This window comes from Macaca fascicularis, chromosome 8 (assembly GCF_037993035.2).
Source record: "Macaca fascicularis isolate 582-1 chromosome 8, T2T-MFA8v1.1".
Taxonomy (NCBI): domain Eukaryota; kingdom Metazoa; phylum Chordata; class Mammalia; order Primates; family Cercopithecidae; genus Macaca; species Macaca fascicularis.
The window spans coordinates 25,161,148-25,177,453 of NC_088382.1; the positions used below are offsets into that span (position 1 = coordinate 25,161,148).

At 57.3% G+C, this 16,306-nt stretch overlaps 1 protein-coding gene across 16 annotated transcripts; it reads left to right on the forward strand.

Annotated features, from left to right (window-relative positions):
* Positions 1-831: 831 nt before the first annotated feature.
* On the forward strand, positions 832-15,902 carry FHIP2B (FHF complex subunit HOOK interacting protein 2B). Of its 16 annotated transcripts, none has more exons than XR_012417125.1 (18): positions 832-969; positions 6,196-6,365; positions 8,092-8,264; positions 9,064-9,168; positions 9,266-9,388; positions 9,617-9,859; positions 9,972-10,168; positions 10,493-10,601; positions 10,835-10,911; positions 11,255-11,444; positions 12,133-12,278; positions 12,383-12,511; positions 12,946-13,036; positions 13,212-13,355; positions 13,683-13,823; positions 14,037-14,137; positions 14,302-14,694; positions 15,591-15,902. XR_012417125.1 is itself a non-coding variant. In XM_074000420.1 (18 exons), exons 4-18 carry the CDS (start codon positions 8,142-8,144, stop codon positions 14,438-14,440), a joined length of 2,058 nt encoding a protein of 685 aa, XP_073856521.1. In that variant the 5' UTR covers positions 832-969; positions 1,425-1,518; positions 6,196-6,365; positions 8,092-8,141; the 3' UTR covers positions 14,441-15,902. The 16 variants fall into 16 exon arrangements, 7 of the variants coding, with proteins under 7 accessions (XP_073856521.1, XP_073856524.1, XP_065374646.1 ...); XR_012417127.1 differs by having other exon boundaries at positions 6,196-6,274; positions 8,092-8,298; positions 15,466-15,902; XR_012417128.1 differs by having other exon boundaries at positions 6,196-6,274; positions 8,092-8,298.
* Positions 15,903-16,306: the final 404 nt, after the last annotated feature.

Genomic DNA, 16,306 nt, shown 5'->3' on the forward strand with positions numbered 1-16,306 from the left:
TCCTGGCCTCAAGTGATCAACCCGCCTTGGCCTCCCAAAGTACTGGGATTACAGGTGTGAGCCAATGCCCACAGCCCATAAACTTTCTGATAGCCATGTCAAAAAAGTAAAAAGCAAGACGTGAAATTAATTTTAACAATATACGTTATTTAACCCAACACACCTAACAGTCACTTCAATATGTAATCAATATAAGCCATGATTATTGCAGTTTCACCTTCTTTCCTTTCTTACTGTATCTTCCAAATCGGGGTGTGCTTGGCATTGCACATCTTGGTTGGGACCAGCACATTGCAGGAGCTCATCAGCCCATGTGCCTGGGGCTACCTGAGACTTCAATTCAGGAGGAATTGTAATTCCTCCTCGAAAACACCCCCCTTAGCTCCCGCCTTAATCCCAGCTACTCAGGAGGCACTGGCAGGAGGGTCGCTTGAGGCCAGAAGCTCAGATCAGCCTAGGCAGCATAGTGAGACCTCCCCTCCCAGGAAAAACAACAACAACAACAACAATTGGCCAGGCGTGGTGGCGTGCCTGCGGTCCCAGCTACTCTGGAGGCCAGGGTTGGAGGATCGCAAGAGTCCAGGAGTTGGAGGCTGCAATAACCAGAGATCGCGCCACTACACTCCAGTCTGGGCAACCAAGCGAGACCCTGTCTCGAAAGAAAGGAAAGAAAGAAAAAAAAAAAAACCCTCCCAGCCAACTCTCAGGGCCCACCGCTGGCGGTCCCCAACCCCCTTCCCCGGCCCGACCTGGCGCCCCCAGCCCGGCTTAGCCAGCGCCACGCAGCCGGGCCGGGAAGGGGCGGAGCCGCCGGGCCCCGCCTCCCTTGCCGCGCCAGGGCCGCCGAGGCCAAGGGGCTGCCTCCTCCGCCTAGAGCGCCGCCGCCGACGCCTTCGCCCAGGAGCCGGGGGGCCGGGCGCCATCATGCTGAGCCGGCTCGGGGCGCTGCTGCAGGAGGCCGTGGGGGCGGTGAGGCCGGGAGTGCCAGGCCGCCCGGGGTCGCGGGCCTAGGCCGGGCCGGGCGGGCGCGGAGCCGGGTGCGGCCGGCGGGAGGGAGGGCGGGCGGGCGCGGGCCCCCTCGGGCAGGGACACCCGGGCCGCGGCGCCCCTTTCCCGGCCTCTCCTCGCCGGCCGCGCCCCACTTCCCCTCGCTCTTCCCAGTCCAGCTCCCAGACTCCTCCCGACCGCCCCACCTCCCCGGCCTGCTCCCGCGTCGCTTCCTGTCTGTGCGTCCTGGCCACGGAGTCTCCCAGTTCCCAAACTCGCCTTCGCCGGGACGCTCCCTGTCACCCCTTGGGGTGTTTCCTGCCCCCTCGGGCCCTAGACCGCCTCCCCCAGTACCGGTGGGCCTGCCTCCTTCCTCCGCTCCACCCCGCCTGGGCTTGAAAAAATCGCCGCCCCTTCTCCTCGGTCTGATCTCGCAGACAACTCCAGGACCTTGTTGGGGTGCAGGACGCCCTTCCCGTCACCCCGGGACGTGGGAAGTGCGGGCCCTGCCGGTCCAAGTCCCCACGAAGGGTAAAGACCCGGGCAGGCTGGTGGGCGCCCAGCCGGGGAAACCGCCTTCTGCAGCGTGCCTATGTTTCCAGCGTGGCTGTCACCCCTCACAAGCCAAATTGACTTTGAGTTAGGGACAGGCCGCCCGTGGTGGGGCGTGAGTGGCCCTGTGCGGGGAGGAGAGTCCATTGATGCTTCACATGCCGTCAGAGTGTGTTTTTGCCATTTTTTGTTGGGGCTGCAGGCTGGCAAGCAGCCCACTACTAGGGTTCGTTCAGCAAGATGTAGTGCTGTGTAGGGAGGGCGGGGGTATTCCTGGTAGGGTGGGGGGGTGCCTGCTGTTGAAAGTAACTCTGCCAAGAAGCTGTCTGTAAAGTCAACAATACTTTTCTGCCTCCAAGTATAAATCTTCCCCCAATTGATGAGTTGAGTATCAGATTTTCTCAGGAGAGAAAGCCTTGGGTTTCACCCTCCTTCCTCCCCACCACCTCCTCCCCCACCCTCATGGGAGCTCCTGTTGAAGGAAGTTTGCCTTAGGCAAACTTGGGAAGAAAGTCAGAAACTATGACTTCCTACACCTTCCCAGCCCTGCTGTTGACCCAGGTCCAGGGCCTTGGGGCATCCAGGTAGAGAGGGTTCCAAAATGATTTTTCCTCCCCTTCCCTCATCCCCAGTCAAAACAGCTGTCATCTTAAAAAAGTGATCTGATAAACTAATTCGTACCTCTGAGGAACACTCCATTTACAGGAGGTGAGACAGGCCAGACAGTTCCTCAGTCCTGAGGAGTGAATTTCTTTTTCTTTTCTTTTTATTATTATTTATTTATTTCTGAGCCCAGGCTGGAGTGTAGTGGTTCAATCTCGGGCTCACTGCAGCCTCCACCTCCTGGGCTCAAGCAATCCTCCCACCTCCCACCAGGCTAATTTTTGTATTTTTTGTAGAGACAGGGTTTCATCATGTTGCCCAGGCTGGTCTTGAACTCCTGGTCTCAAGCGATCCACCCGCCTTAGCCTCCCAAAGTACTGGGATTACAGGCATGAGCCACTGCGCCTGGCTAGGAGTCAATTTCCAAGGCTTCCAATGACGGAAGTACAGGCATCAGTGGCAGGAGGAGATTTTGGCAGTGGAGGGACATCTTTTTAGCCAAGTGATCTTCTGGGCCCTTTAGTATTGAACATGTAGGCTATGTCCGGGAGGTGTGGCTGGCCCTACAGGGAGACAAATTCCTCTTTTCTGCTCTACCCCCAGGTCTCCAGTCTAGGTCTTTTCCAAGCTTGGGTCACCAAGTAATGTGTGATCCCAGTAAGTCAGCTGACTCCTCATTGAGGAGGAAGAGTGCTCCTTCCCACCCTCTTCTGATCCAACAGATAGGAATCATTACAGCTCTTTTTTTTTTTTTTTTTTTGGACTACAGGTCTGCGCCACCACGCCCAGCTAACATTTGTATTTTCAGTAGAGACCAGGTTTCACCATGTTGGCCAGGCTTGTCTCAAACTCCTGACCTTAAGTGATTGACCTGCCTCAGCCTCCCAGAGAGCTGGGATTACAGGTGTGGGCCACCACTATGTCCGGCCACTAATAATATCTTTGAAGAGAAATTGTTGGGTTCAGTGTCTTTGGTTTGGAGTTGCCGGTCATGGAGTCAGGTAAAGATGACACACCTGTGTCACCAGCTCTCTAATGGCCTGTGCTGGTTAACCTGCCTCTCCCATGTCTCCTGTCGCACTGGAGCGTTCTTTTTGGTTAAAGCCCAGCTCAAGGTTTTCAAAGACTGTAAGTCAATTTTGAGGCTAAAGGAGACCCCATCACAGAAATTATGAGATAATTGTAGGGCTGCTGAAGGGCCAGAGGACTTTCTGAAACAAGGAACTAGGGAAAGAATGTCTCCAGGAGGTTCCTGAGATATTTGGTAAATATTCATGGGTATTCACTATGCGCTGAGCCCATCGAGGGCAGGCTAGCGGTGAAACACAGAACCCTGGCTCTCAGGGAGCTCATCGTCTAGCAGAAGAGACCACTGCTCAGCACGGCAGGCACTGTCACATGGAAGGTGGTGAGATGCCATCACTCCACAGGGATAGAATATTTGGAATAACTGTGGGTGGTGCTACTTTTGAGAAGGGTCATAGCCCCTACCAACTAGCTTTGAAAGAAGCCAAGATGCCCTGTGGACCGAGGGGAGTTTCTAGTTCTCTGAATGTCATCCCTCCCTGTGTTGCAGTGGCCTTCTAAGCATATTCTTCCTGCCTTTACCTCCTCTCCCAAGCTCAACTGCCAGATGAATCTTCCTAAAACACTGCTCAGACGGTGCCAGTGGCTGGGTGTGGTGGCTCACGCCTGTAATCCCAGCACTTTGGGAGGCCCAGGCGGGCAGACCACTTGAGGTCAGGGGTTCGAGACTAGCCTGGCCAACATGGTGAAACCCTGTCTCTACTAAAAATACAAAAATCAGCCAGGAGTGGTGGCACACATCTGTAATCCCAGCAACTTGGGAGGCAGGAGAATCACTTGAACCCAGGAGGCGGAGGTTGCAGTGAGCTGAGATGGTGCCGCTGCACTCTAGCCTGGGTGACAGTGAGACTCTCTTTTATTTATTTAAAAAAAAAAAAAAAAAAAAAAAAGCTGTCATTGACCTGCTCCCTGCTGCCTGCAAAAAATGATAGAGGCTCCAGAGTCTCACCAGCACCCCTTCCCCAGACGCACTTTGCAGAGTTCCTTCCGGTTCTTCAAGTTTTAGTTCAGATGTGATCCTGGTAAAGCCTTCCCTGCTCCAGCCTGTTAGAAGTTACCCGTTTTTCTGAGAGGTCACCACTTTCCACCTCTCCTGAGGCCTCACACTACTTCCTTGTAGCTTCATTATTCAATGCAATTTTGTATCGTCTTCTCCATGGCACGTTTCTTTTTTTCTTTTTTTTTTTTTTTTTTTTGAGACGGAGTCTCGCTCTGTCGCCCAGGCTGGAGTGCAGTGGCCGGATCTCAGCTCACTGCAAGCTCCGCCTCCCGGGTTCACGCCATTCTCCTGCCTCAGCCTCCCGAGTAGCTGGGACTACAGGCGCCCGCCACCTCGCCCGGCTAGTTTTTTGTATTTTTTTAGTAGAGACGGGGTTTCACCGTGTTAGCCAGGATGGTCTCGATCTCCCGACCTCGTGATCCGCCCGTCTCGGCCTCCCAAAGTGCTGGGATTACAGGCTTGAGCCACCGCGCCCGGCCCATGGCACGTTTCTTAAGGACTGGGTGTTAGTCATCCTCATGTTGCTTGTGGCATCCAGCATAGTGTCTTGTACATAGTGGGCGCTTGGAATGAATGAATGATTTCATGAGTGGCTACTCAGCTCTGTGGTGCAGTGAAGTGTGAGGTCAGAGAGAGGTGTGGGCAGGCAGGGACACTGGAGAGGGCTTGGTGGAGCTGCTGGGGACTGAACCTCGCTGGGGACTCTCAGGATCCAGACAAGTTATCGGGATACAGAGCACCTTGGGCAGAGGAGTGGCCCCAGCAAAGACCTAGAGGCAGAAATGCACAGCTGTGGGGAGGGATGATTAGAATTCTTTCTTTTTTTTCCTGAAAACATTTACTCTGCAAGAAAAGTGAAGGAATGGTTTTGTTTTTGAGAAGTTTTCAGGGAAAGTGGTTGTTCTCAGTGCAAGGCCAGTATCAGCCATGGTGCAGAGATGGAGAGAACTTGTGGAAAAGGGGGAGGTTAGGGGCTTTCCCAGAGCAGAACCAGAATTTTCCGAGGCTTGATAGAAGGAGCCGGTAGAGGAGGAAACGAGAGCAGCACTGGCTAAGGAGTTGGGGTTGTGCAGGCTCAGGCTTTGGACACAAGATGAAAGCATGTTAGAAGGAAGGCACTTTGTTAATATCATGCTAATGTTACCTACCCATCAAAATGAACAGAGCCTGTGGTGGTCTTGAACAGATTTTCAGAGACTCTCAGATTGAGAGGAATGGGAGAGCTTTGTCTTTTTTTTCTTTTTTTTTTTTTTTTTTTTGAGATAGGGTCTCACCTCGTCACCTAGGCTGGAGTGCAGTGGCACGATCACAATTCACTGAAGCCTTGACCTCCCCGGGCTCAGGTGATCCTCCCAGCCCAGCCTCCCAGGTAGCTGGGACTATAGGCACACACCACCATGTCCTGCTAGTGTTTAAATTGTTTCTAGAGACAGAGCATCATCATGTTGCCAAGGCTGGTCTCAAACTCCTGGACTCAAGCCGCCTGTCCACCTTTGCCTCACGGTTGGGCTTATGGGCCTGAGCCACTGCACCTGGCCTTTGCCACATTTTCCATCTGCATCATTTTGCTTTTCTTTGGGGGACTGCGTTCCTCTGTGTGCCTCTACTGTAGTGTAACCATGCTGTGTTGAAATAATCTGTGTCTGTTTCCCCCAGCAACATTCTTAGCACCTCCAGGACACAGGACAGGATTGTGACATATAGCAAGAAAACCGCATTTCCAGGAGGGAGGGCTATCTAGGGAGAAGTGGCTGTCAGGAGATACTTGGCTAGATATGGAGACAGTGCCAGTGTGTCCGGGAGAAAATGTGTTATTCCTCCCTTTGAAAGCCAGGGAGCAGGGTGCCTGCTCATGAGGAGGCCTAGCATGAACCTGACACTCAGCATGGAATGTCTGTTCCCACGAAGACAGGGGCTCCCTGGCCTTTGTGGCCCCCACCGAGGTTGTGTCTCTGCCCTCTCCGCAGCGCGAGCCCAGCATTGACCTGCTGCAGGCCTTCGTGGAGCACTGGAAGGGCATCACGCACTACTACATCGAGAGCACAGGTGCGGCCTGGCCCTCCCCAGCCGGGGGACCCTGGAGGGAGCGGGGAGGAAGAAGTGTGCAGAGTGTCACCATGCAGGTGTCCTGGGAAAGGTAACGTGCCCACTTGTGCAGAATTGGAGCCGAGTTCATGGAGACAGAGAACCGGACAGACAGAAGACCCAGAGCCCTGGGCCACTCTGCTCCTGATGATTTAGCTGGCGGTCCCACCCTGACCTTTTGGAAAGGGCTGTGTGAGGGAGGAGTAGCCTCGCTGGGGGTCTCACTGGCCTGACTCTGCAAGGAAGAGGTGGCTGCACTTCCCCCAGCTTCCAGCTCCAGGCCTTCAGGCCCCAAGAGCATGTGCCTAGGGTTTACTGATCAAAAGAAAAGAGTTTAACAACTTCCCCTTTCCCCTGAGCCAACTTAGGGGCATTTTCCTTGTAGAGATATGGGGTAGGAGGAGAATGAAAACCAAGGTGGGTAACATGCCTGGGTCCCTCTCCCCAAGCTGACACCCCAGAGAGCCAAAGCCTTGGGTCACCTGGTCCCATCAGGATCGCTCACTGAAGGGACGGCATCTGAGTGGCTGCTCTGCAGTCATGATGCTGCCACGGGTGATACAGACTTGTTGCCAGGTAACCATATCCTGCATCCCTCACTTTCCCCTTCCTGGAGTTCAGACTGGGGCTTCATTCCAGCCCACACCTTTCCTACAGGCTTTCTTTCCAGCCCGGGCCAGCCCAGGAAATTCAGAAATCTGTGGGACCCTCTGAGGGTTCTGCTAGATCAGGTTTCTCAATCTTGGCACAGTTGGCATTAGACCTGGAGCCTTCCCTGCGCGGGGCTGTCCTGGGCAGTGTGGGATGTGCAGCAGTAATTCTGGCCTCTACCCACTAGGTGCCAGTAGCACACCCCACCCCCGAACTGGGACAACCAGCAATGTCTCCAGACATTGCCTCATGTTCCCTGGGGGAGAAAAGCCCACCCCCGGTTCGGAACCACCTCTTCAGGTGAAAGATCTCTTGAAGGAGAGCCTTGGTCCACCAGCTGAGTAAGATCAGATCAGAACTGGCTTAAATTCACCTGGGGCTCCCCCCACCCCCCAGCCCTTTCATTTCCAGAATGGTTCCTAGACTAGAAGGGTCGGAAGTGCCTGGGGCAGGCCACCCTACTCAAGCTCCTGTTCCTTAAAGGAAAGCTAGGGGGTGCTCCAAGGCCAGTCCTGAAGCACCAGAACTTTCTTTAAAAGACACACTGAGACTGACTGCAAAAGCCCCACTAAGTAGCTTCCCTGTCAGGGCCTTGGTACAGAGAGCAGGACTGGGTCAGACCTGAAGGTGGTGATGCAGATGTTTTTTTCCTCTTTGTGAAAAACAGAGGCTTGCCTTCTCTGAGTGTCAGCTGGGGAGGCCCCGGGAGGTTCTCTCTCAGGCAGCTGCTGGAATTACAGCTTCTAAGTTACGTGACAAGAGCCCTGAGCCCACAGCGTCTCACTCAGGCCCAGAGCTGACAGCAGTCTTCTGTGGGCCCAGGACCATGTGTCCCTGTCTCTGTACCTATCCCAGGGTGTGAAGGAAGCCGATGCTGCTGCCCCCAATAAAGTACTGGGCATGCATGCGTTCTCAGAGGACTGTGTCCTGAGCCTGGAAAGACTTTTGTCTTCTTAAATATTGAAGCATCCACTGTCAACTTCCATTTCCCAGTTGCCCGCAGCTCTCTTCCCCCACCTCTCCCAGACAGGACCTCCCCTTTCTGGGCTTTGGCAGGAGATGGTGAAGTTTCAAGCCAGGGTGCCCCTCTTCACCCTACTTACCCTTGTTTCCCAAACATCAATTAGATGAAAACACCCCCGCCAAGAAGACAGACATTCCCTGGCGGCTGAAGCAGATGCTGGACATCCTGGTGTATGAAGAGCAGCAGCAGGTGGCCGTGGGTGAGGCAGGGCCCTGCCTGGAGTACCTGCTGCAGCACAAGATCCTGGAGACTCTCTGCACACTGGGCAAGGCCGAGGTGGGAGGCCCCCTGCGCGCTGGGCCAGGCCGAGGTGGGAGGCCCTCTACGCGCTGGGCAAGGCTGTGGTGGGCAGCCCCGGGCTCCCTGGATTCCAGGCCTTTCTGCCTGTGCTCCTCCCAGTCCTGACACTGAAAGTGGCAGCTGCGGGGAGAGGAGCAAACAGGACAGGCACTGTGGCTGTCTCACTTAGAACACTCCACCATCCCAGCGCCCCTGTTCCCAGTTCACTCCACAAAGGTGGGCCTGCCGCGTGCCAGGCTCTGCTCTAGATGCTGGGGACACAGTAGGGATTCAGACTGACAAGAGCCAAGGCATGGTGGTGCGCGCCTGTAGCCCCAGCTACGTGGGAGGCTGAGGTGGGAGGATTGCTTGAGCCCAGGAGGTGGACGCTGCAGTGAACTGTGATCATGCGACCGCACTCCTGCCTAGGAGGCAGAGCAAGATGCTGTCTCTTAAAAAAAGGAAAGAAAATCCGACAAGAATCCTAGTGGGAGAGGCAGGACCATCCTGTGATGGATCAATAATGACCCAGTTATGGAGCACAGTGATGCAGGAAAAGGGGTTGCGAGTGCCAGGAAGGCCAGTTTCGAACAACGTGGCGAGGGAAGCAGGCCTGTGAGAAGGGGCCCTCTGAGCCAGGATTGAGGGAGGAGTTGAGCCTGGGGCTCTCTGGGGGTGTAGCGTTCCAGGTGGGGGACACACCTCTGACAGGAGCTCCTTCCCTGGCCTCAGTCCCCCCAAGACATGCGGCAGGCGGGGGCCACGGTCCTGACAGGCGCTCTGTCCCTGGCCTCAGTTCCCCCCAGGCATGCGGCAGCAGGTGTTCCAGTTCTTCAGCAAGGTTCTGGCGCAGGTGCAGCACCCCCTGCTGCATTACCTCAGCGTCCACAGGCCTGTGCAGGTGAGGGGCCCAGAAGCCAAGGGGTGTGTGGGTGTAAATCCCCACTCTCTCCCCCGCCACACCTCTCCCCAATGTTTCTGTCCTGCTGCTCTTCCAGAAACTCCTCCGACTCGGTGGGACAGCTCCCGGATCTGTTACAGAGAAGGAGGAGGTGCAGCTCACCACCGTCCTCTGCTCCAAGATCCAGCAGGACCCAGAGCTGCTCGCCTACATCCTGGAAGTGAGCACTCCCACTGGGAAGAGGAGCGGGAGGGCCTGGAACCCCAGGGCAAGCCCCCTCGGCCCTCCTGAGGAGGCAGACGCAGAGAGCAGGTACCCAGGAGGCACGCAGGCAGCTTCCCCTCCAGCTCCAGGCTGAGGCCCTGCCAGCAGCCCACCCTGCGGTCCCAGTGGGGGACCCTGGGAAGTGGTCCCCACCAGGCCTGGCCTCATCCCACCCTCTTTGCAGGGTAAAAAGATTGTAGGTAGGAAGAAGGCATGCGGAGAACCCACAGCCCTGCCTAAGGACACAGCCAGCCACAGGGACAAGGACTGCTCCCACGATGGTGCTCCTGCCAGGCCCCAGCTGGACGGGGAGCCCTGTGGGGCCCAGGCCTTGAACAGCCACATGCCTGCTGAGACCGAGCAGCTGGATGGTGGGACTGCAGAGAGCAACCTGATCACCTCCCTGCTTGGGCTGTGCCAGAGCAAGGTGCTGGCAGCAGAGATGGAGAGGGTGGGGGCGGGGGAGGGGTGGGTCGATGGCCAGGAGGTGATTTGGAGGCTCACATGCACGTCCCTGAAGTTGCGTCCTCATCCCCTAGAAGAGTCGGGTGGCCTTGAAGGCCCAGGAGAACCTGCTGCTCCTGGTGAGCGTGGCCTCCCCAGCAGCCGCCACTTACCTGGTCCAGAGCAGCCCCTGCTGCCCTGCGATTGTCCAGCACCTCTGCCAGCTGTACCGGTCCATGCCTGTCTTCCTGGACCCCGCAGACATTGCTGCCTTAGAGGGCATCAGCTGGAGGTGGGTGCCCAGCCCGGGAAGGCTGGCCAGCATCTTTAGTTGCTGGCAGCCCTGCCTGTCTTTAGTGGCCAGCTCCCCTGGTATTCCACGTTGCTAGGGACCCCTGCTGGCCACCATCTCCCCAAGGCTGCAGCTGATCCCCAGGGGCCTTCGTGCCCTCCAGGGAAGCACTGCTTTTGCTGCCTCTGTCCATAAAACCCCCAAGATAACCGATCCCCAGCCACAGAGGTTCCACAGGAGAGGGGAAGGGCCCAGTTTCGGGAGACATTGAGGAAGACCTTGAAGCTCCTCCCCCACTCTCTGAGACTTCTCTCCCCTCTTCAGGTTACCCAGTGCCCCATCTGATGAGGCTTCCTTCCCTGGGAAGGAGGCCTTGGCTGCCTTCTTGGGCTGGTTTGATTACTGCGACCACCTTATCACAGAGGCACACACGGTGAGCAGGGGCGGGCGGGGGCCGGGCTCTCATGCTATTCCCTGTACCGTCTCCATCTCGAGGACTACGTGGAGCAGGGACATGGAAACATGGGGTCCAGGAGCTAGGCGGGGCCCCAGGCAGGCTGGAAACCCTCTCCTGTGGCATCAGGCGCTGCGCAAGGACATGGTTATTTCTCAGCGGGAATTGTGATGAGCGCAAAATGCGTTGACGACATGCTCTGTGGAACCCAGGTGGTTGCAGACGCCTTGGCGAAGGCCGTGGCTGAGAAGTTCTTCATGGAGACCCTGCAGCCCCAGCTCCTGCATGTGTAAGTGTCCAGTTACCTCAGGCATGGCTGTGGTCTACAGCAAACCGCCTACCCCACCCAGCCTCGTCCTGTCCCTAAGGCCAGACACCTTCTTGACCAGAATCCCATCTGTGGACCCCATTGGGTGATGTTTGCCAGGCCTGCCCTGTGATGTGCACCTGGCTCTGAGCTACGTGGGCTAAACGAAGGCCTCCTACCCTTCCCTGCAGGACCCCAGCAGGGATGGGCAAGTGACCACAGACATACCAGCCAAAGATGCGAGGCAAGCAGGAAGGGTTCTGCCACCCGCACTCGTGTGCTATCTGCACACCCCGGGCCTGGCTAAGGTGCCCTCTTCCCATAGGTCCGAGCAGAGCATCCTGACCTCCACCGCGCTCCTCACAGCCATGCTGCGCCAGCTCCGCTCCCCTGCGCTGCTGCGGGAGGCCGCGGCTTTCCTCCTGGGCACAGACCGGCAGCCTGAAGCCCCCAGGGACAACCCCCATGCCCTGTACGCTCACCTCATCGGGCACTGCGACCACCTCTCTGATGAGGTACGGAGGGGGACCTCCACCTCTGTTCCTCTCGCCACCCCTGCCAGAGGGAGTTCCTGAACACTCTTCCCATAACTCCACCTTTGAGACGCTGATCTGCAAAACACTGCCGAGCCGCTTTTGTCACACACTAATTTTCTCTGATCATATGCATTTTTTTTTTTTTAAAGAGACAGGGTCTTTCTCTGTCACCCCAGGCCCTGGAGTGCACTGGTGTGATCCTAACTCACTGCAGTCGCCAACTCTTGGCCCCAAGCGATCCTCTCACCTCAGCCTCCTAAAGTGCTGGGAATGCAGGCATGAGCCACTGTGCCCAGCTTATTTTACAGTATTTTATATTTTGGACAGTGCTTTTATACTCACTTGATTTGCGGGAGGGCTGACACCTACTCCGTGAGGTAGGCAAGGTTGATACTCCCATTTCTTAGACATGGAAAGTAAGGCACAGAGAAGCAATTTGGCTTGCCTGAAATCGCACGTCCAATTAGTCACGTACCAGGGACCACCCAGACTTCTTGATTCCTAGGCCCACACCCCCCACCACTCCCCCCAAAACCTGCCACCTTAGCATCCAGCCAAGGGAGGTGACTCTGCCTCAGGCCTTTTCTTATCTGGGTTAGCCATGCCAAGGCACCCCTGGGAGCTGGGTGGGGAAGGGGCTATCCTGCCGACCGCCTTCCCGCTCCAGATCAGCATCGCCACGCTCCGGCTGTTTGAGGAGCTGCTACAGAAGCCCCACGAGGGGATCATCCGCAGCCTGGTCCTGCGCAACCTTGAGGGCCGCCCTTACGTGGCCTGGGGCTCACCAGAGCCTGAGAGCTATGAGGACACACTGTAAGTGAAACCAGCGCCCTCTGGACCCAGCCCAGCCCTCAGCACTCGCACACTCACTCTGTCCATTCATTCATTGGTGCCGCACTGTTCTGTCCTGGCCATAGAGATCTGGAGGAAGACCCCTACTTTACCGACAGCTTCCTGGATTCCGGCTTTCAACCTCGTGCAAAGCCTCGCCTAGCTCCTGCCACCAGCTACGATGGCAAAACAGCAGTGACCGAAATCGTCAACAGGTGGGGAACAAGTTAGGCAGTCTGAACCACTCGAGTTTTACTCTTTTTTTTTTTTTTTGAGATAGTCTGGCACAGTCTTAGCTCACTGCAGCCTCCACCTCCCGGGTTCTGGGTTCAAGCAATTCCTGTGCCTCAGCCTCCCGAGTACCTGGGATTACAGACATGCACTACCACACCCAGCTAATTTTTATATTTTTAGTAAAGACGGGGTTTCCCAATGTTGGCCAGGCTGGTCTCGAACTCCTGACCTCAGGTGATCCGCCCACCTTGGCCTCCCAAAGTGCTGGGATTACAGACCTGGTCACCGTGTCTGGCCTGAGTATTTTTCTTTGGCCACAGCCCTGGGGTCCAGTTGGGGAGGGAGATAGGGGTCCCACAAGCAGGGGAGAGCAGGGTGAGCCGGGAGCGCCTCCACACCAGCTTCTGTTTCTCAGTTTCCTGTGCCTGGTCCCCGAGGAAGCCAAGACCTCTGCCTTCCTGGAGGAGACGGGCTATGACACGTACGTCCACGATGCTTATGGCCTGGTGAGTGGCTCCTGCTACCAGCTCCCACTTCCTGTCCTCCAGAACAGCTGGGTGATAAGCTCTGGGTTCCCCCTCTCTCATGCCCAAGGACCCCAGCCCATCCCTCCTACGTGGGGCCCCGTCTGCTGGTTCCCAATCCCTGGGCCCGCTGCTTCTACTCTCCCGCCTGTCTTAGTTCCAGGAGTGCAGCTCCCGCGTTGCGTCCTGGGGCTGGCCTCTGACCCCCACACCTTTGGACCCCCATGAGCCTGAGCGACCTTTCTTCGAGGGCCACTTCCTCCGAGTGCTGTTTGACCGCATGTCCCGGATTCTGGATCAGGTAGCCAGTGGGCCTGGGCCAGGAGAACTCCAGGCTGGTGCCTCTGGGGTCCTTTGAGAGCAGGGGCTGGCCACAGGGTTGCCTCCGCTTCGGTTCTTTGGTGCACAGCACCCCTGTCCTTTCCCCAGGTGGGAAGCCCCGTCTCGCCCCTGCTCCACACGTCCTAACATGTTCTGGTCCTCAGCCCCATGGAATCCATGACACACACACATCACGTGAGCCTCCCACCCCCACACACATTCACACTGGCCAGGCATCTTGCTGGAGGAGTGCAAAAATACTCACCAGCCCTGCCAGCCCTCAGCTCTGTCCACCATGTTCCTACAGCCATACAGCCTGAACCTGCAGGTGACCTCGGTCCTGTCCCGGCTTGCCCTCTTCCCCCACCCCCATATTCATGAGTACCTCCTGGATCCCTACATCAGCCTGGCCCCCGGCTGCAGAAGCCTGTTCTCCGTGTTGGTGAGGGTGAGGATGCCTCGGCCCGAGGGAGTGTGCCCAGTGGGGGTGGAGGGAACAGCAGGGAAGGGGAACGGGGCAGGTGGTTGGGGGCTGGAGGGGTGGGCACCCTTGCCAGTGCCAGGGAAAGCACAGTCTCCCATGCTCTGCATGGTGTGGCAGGGCCAGGGGACCCGCTGGTGTTGCTGGCCCCATCTGAGTCCCCTGTGGTTCCTAATCTAGGTGATCGGGGACTTGATGCAGAGAATCCAGAGGGTACCCCAATTCCCAGGCAAGCTGCTCCTGGTGCGCAAGCAGTTGACAGGCCAGGCTCCTGGGGAGCAGTGAGTACCAAGGGTGCCAGGTGAAGCCTGGGGGTGGGAGGGTAGAAAGTGCCTCTGGAGGACAGGTGGCCGGCCACAGGGTCAAGCCTCATGGATGCTGGGCTGTCATGCTGGGCACAGTCCTGCCCCCACCCAGCCATGCCCCCTGTGTCATCTCCCCTCAGGCTGGACCACCAGACCCTCCTCCAGGGCGTGGTGGTGCTGGAGGAGTTCTGCAAGGAGCTAGCTGCCATTGCCTTCGTCAAGTTTCCCCTGCATGATCCTCGCCAGAACCTCTCCCCAGCCCCGGAAGGGCAGGTCTGAGCCAGGAGCAGGGCGGTGGGAGACTCCTGTCCACACCTCTGCCCCAGAGCGGCCTCCTGCCTGGCACTGCCGCCACACTCCCCTCCTGGGATGGGGCTTCTGCTCCTGGGCTCACTCAAGGAGACTGCGGCATGTTGACCACACCAGACTGGGTTTCAGGGAATGGGCATGCCAGGCGCCAAGGAGCCAAACAGATGGCTTTCCAGGCAGCAGGGTCCTTGGGGCCTTCTTGGAGGAGCTTGGGTGACAGCCAGGTGAGCACCCAGGCCCCAGACCCTCATGTGCTATGTGCCTGGCCCCCTCTGTACTGGCCATTTGTGGCCAGGGCCAAGACCTGTGACTCAACTCCAAGGGCAAGATGGGGAGTGAGCTGATGGCTGTGAGACTGGTCGGGAGCCCAGGCCAGGGAGATGGGGCCTGGAGCCTTGTCTGTGTCACATTAGGTACCATGGGAGCTGCTGAGACCTGACATTTTGTCCCCTGCCTTCACGGCTTGGCCCACTTGGCCCATGTAGGAGGAGCAGTGAATAGGATCATTGGGGAAGCCCCTCTTCCCGCTCTGCTCCCCTGGAAACTGTTGCAAAACGCCCAGCCGCCTCATGGCAAATGCCCAAAGCATGTTCCGCACCCAGGCGGGGGCCGCTGCTAATGAGAACCTTGGTGCAGCTGCAGCCGGGAGGGGAGCGGGCCCGGGAGCCAGGCTCAGGTCCAGCTAGTTCCTCTCTGGCGCCTTCTGAACCCGTCTCAGCAGGTCCACAGCACCTGGGCAGAGAGGTCAGAGACCAGGGGAGGCCAGGCCTTGCCCTCCCTTCTGCTCAGGGCCCAGTGTTCTTGATAGAAGACCCTTCTGGGTGGCCAGGGAGCTCAGGGGACAGATAAGGGCAGGACGCCCCCTGACTCCAGGCCCCTGAGCCTGGCGGGGAGTGGCTGCGGCCCAGGCAGCCAGTCCTGGTGTTGTTCTCCCTGCATGCCCTCTGTGGCTGGGGCCACCACCCCACCCGGCCCGAATATGTCTTGACCTGCAGGAATACACAGGCGGCGCCAGGCATTACCTCACAGCGGGACTACACAGTTGCTGGCTTTGCTCCTGGGCAAGGAGGAGCAGGCCAGAGCCTCTTTCGCTTCCTTTTCTTGCCCATGCCACTTCTAGAAGCCAGACACAGGTTGCCAAGAGGTGACACGAAACAGGAGGAAACTCAGTGACCTCTGCCTCTCCCGCATTCCTCCCCACGGGGGAGGACCTCGCCGCTCTGAAGAGCACCGTGCGCATGTGCGTGCACGAACGTGGGTGTTGGTGTGGACAGGGCACAGATCTCCGTGGATGAACTGCGTCTGGACTCTTAGATTCATAAAATATTCGAGGGTCTGGGAGTCACAGACCCTCCCCTCTCCTCCATGCACTTTGGCGTTTGCACGGTGTCTTCCCCGGACAGCACAGCAATAAATGGTGTGATTGCGTGGACATGGTGGCTCTGTTCTTGGCCAAGTTTCCCCTCCTTCTGCCCAGGACTCCACTGCTAATTCGGGCCCATCTTCCTCCCCAAGGAAGACAAATTCTTTTTCTAGCACTGGAGCAGGGAGGTGGGGTGGGCGGTAAACAGACAGGCTCTGGCAGTGCAGATCTGCTGATCCTCAGAGCCTGCCAGGAGCCAGACTCTTGGCAGAGCAGTGCCACTTCTGCTGGGCTGACCTGCAGCCGAGAGCCTGCCCGCCCCGGAGACACCGTGAGGGAATGGACCACGTGGGAGCATCTATGTGCAAGTCTCACTTGGGTGTGTGTATGCTGTGTGTTGTATGCCTGTTTTAGTTGTAAAGTAGGCCTGGTATTTAAAACCTTGTCTTTAAGTTCAAGGCTGCAGTGAGCTG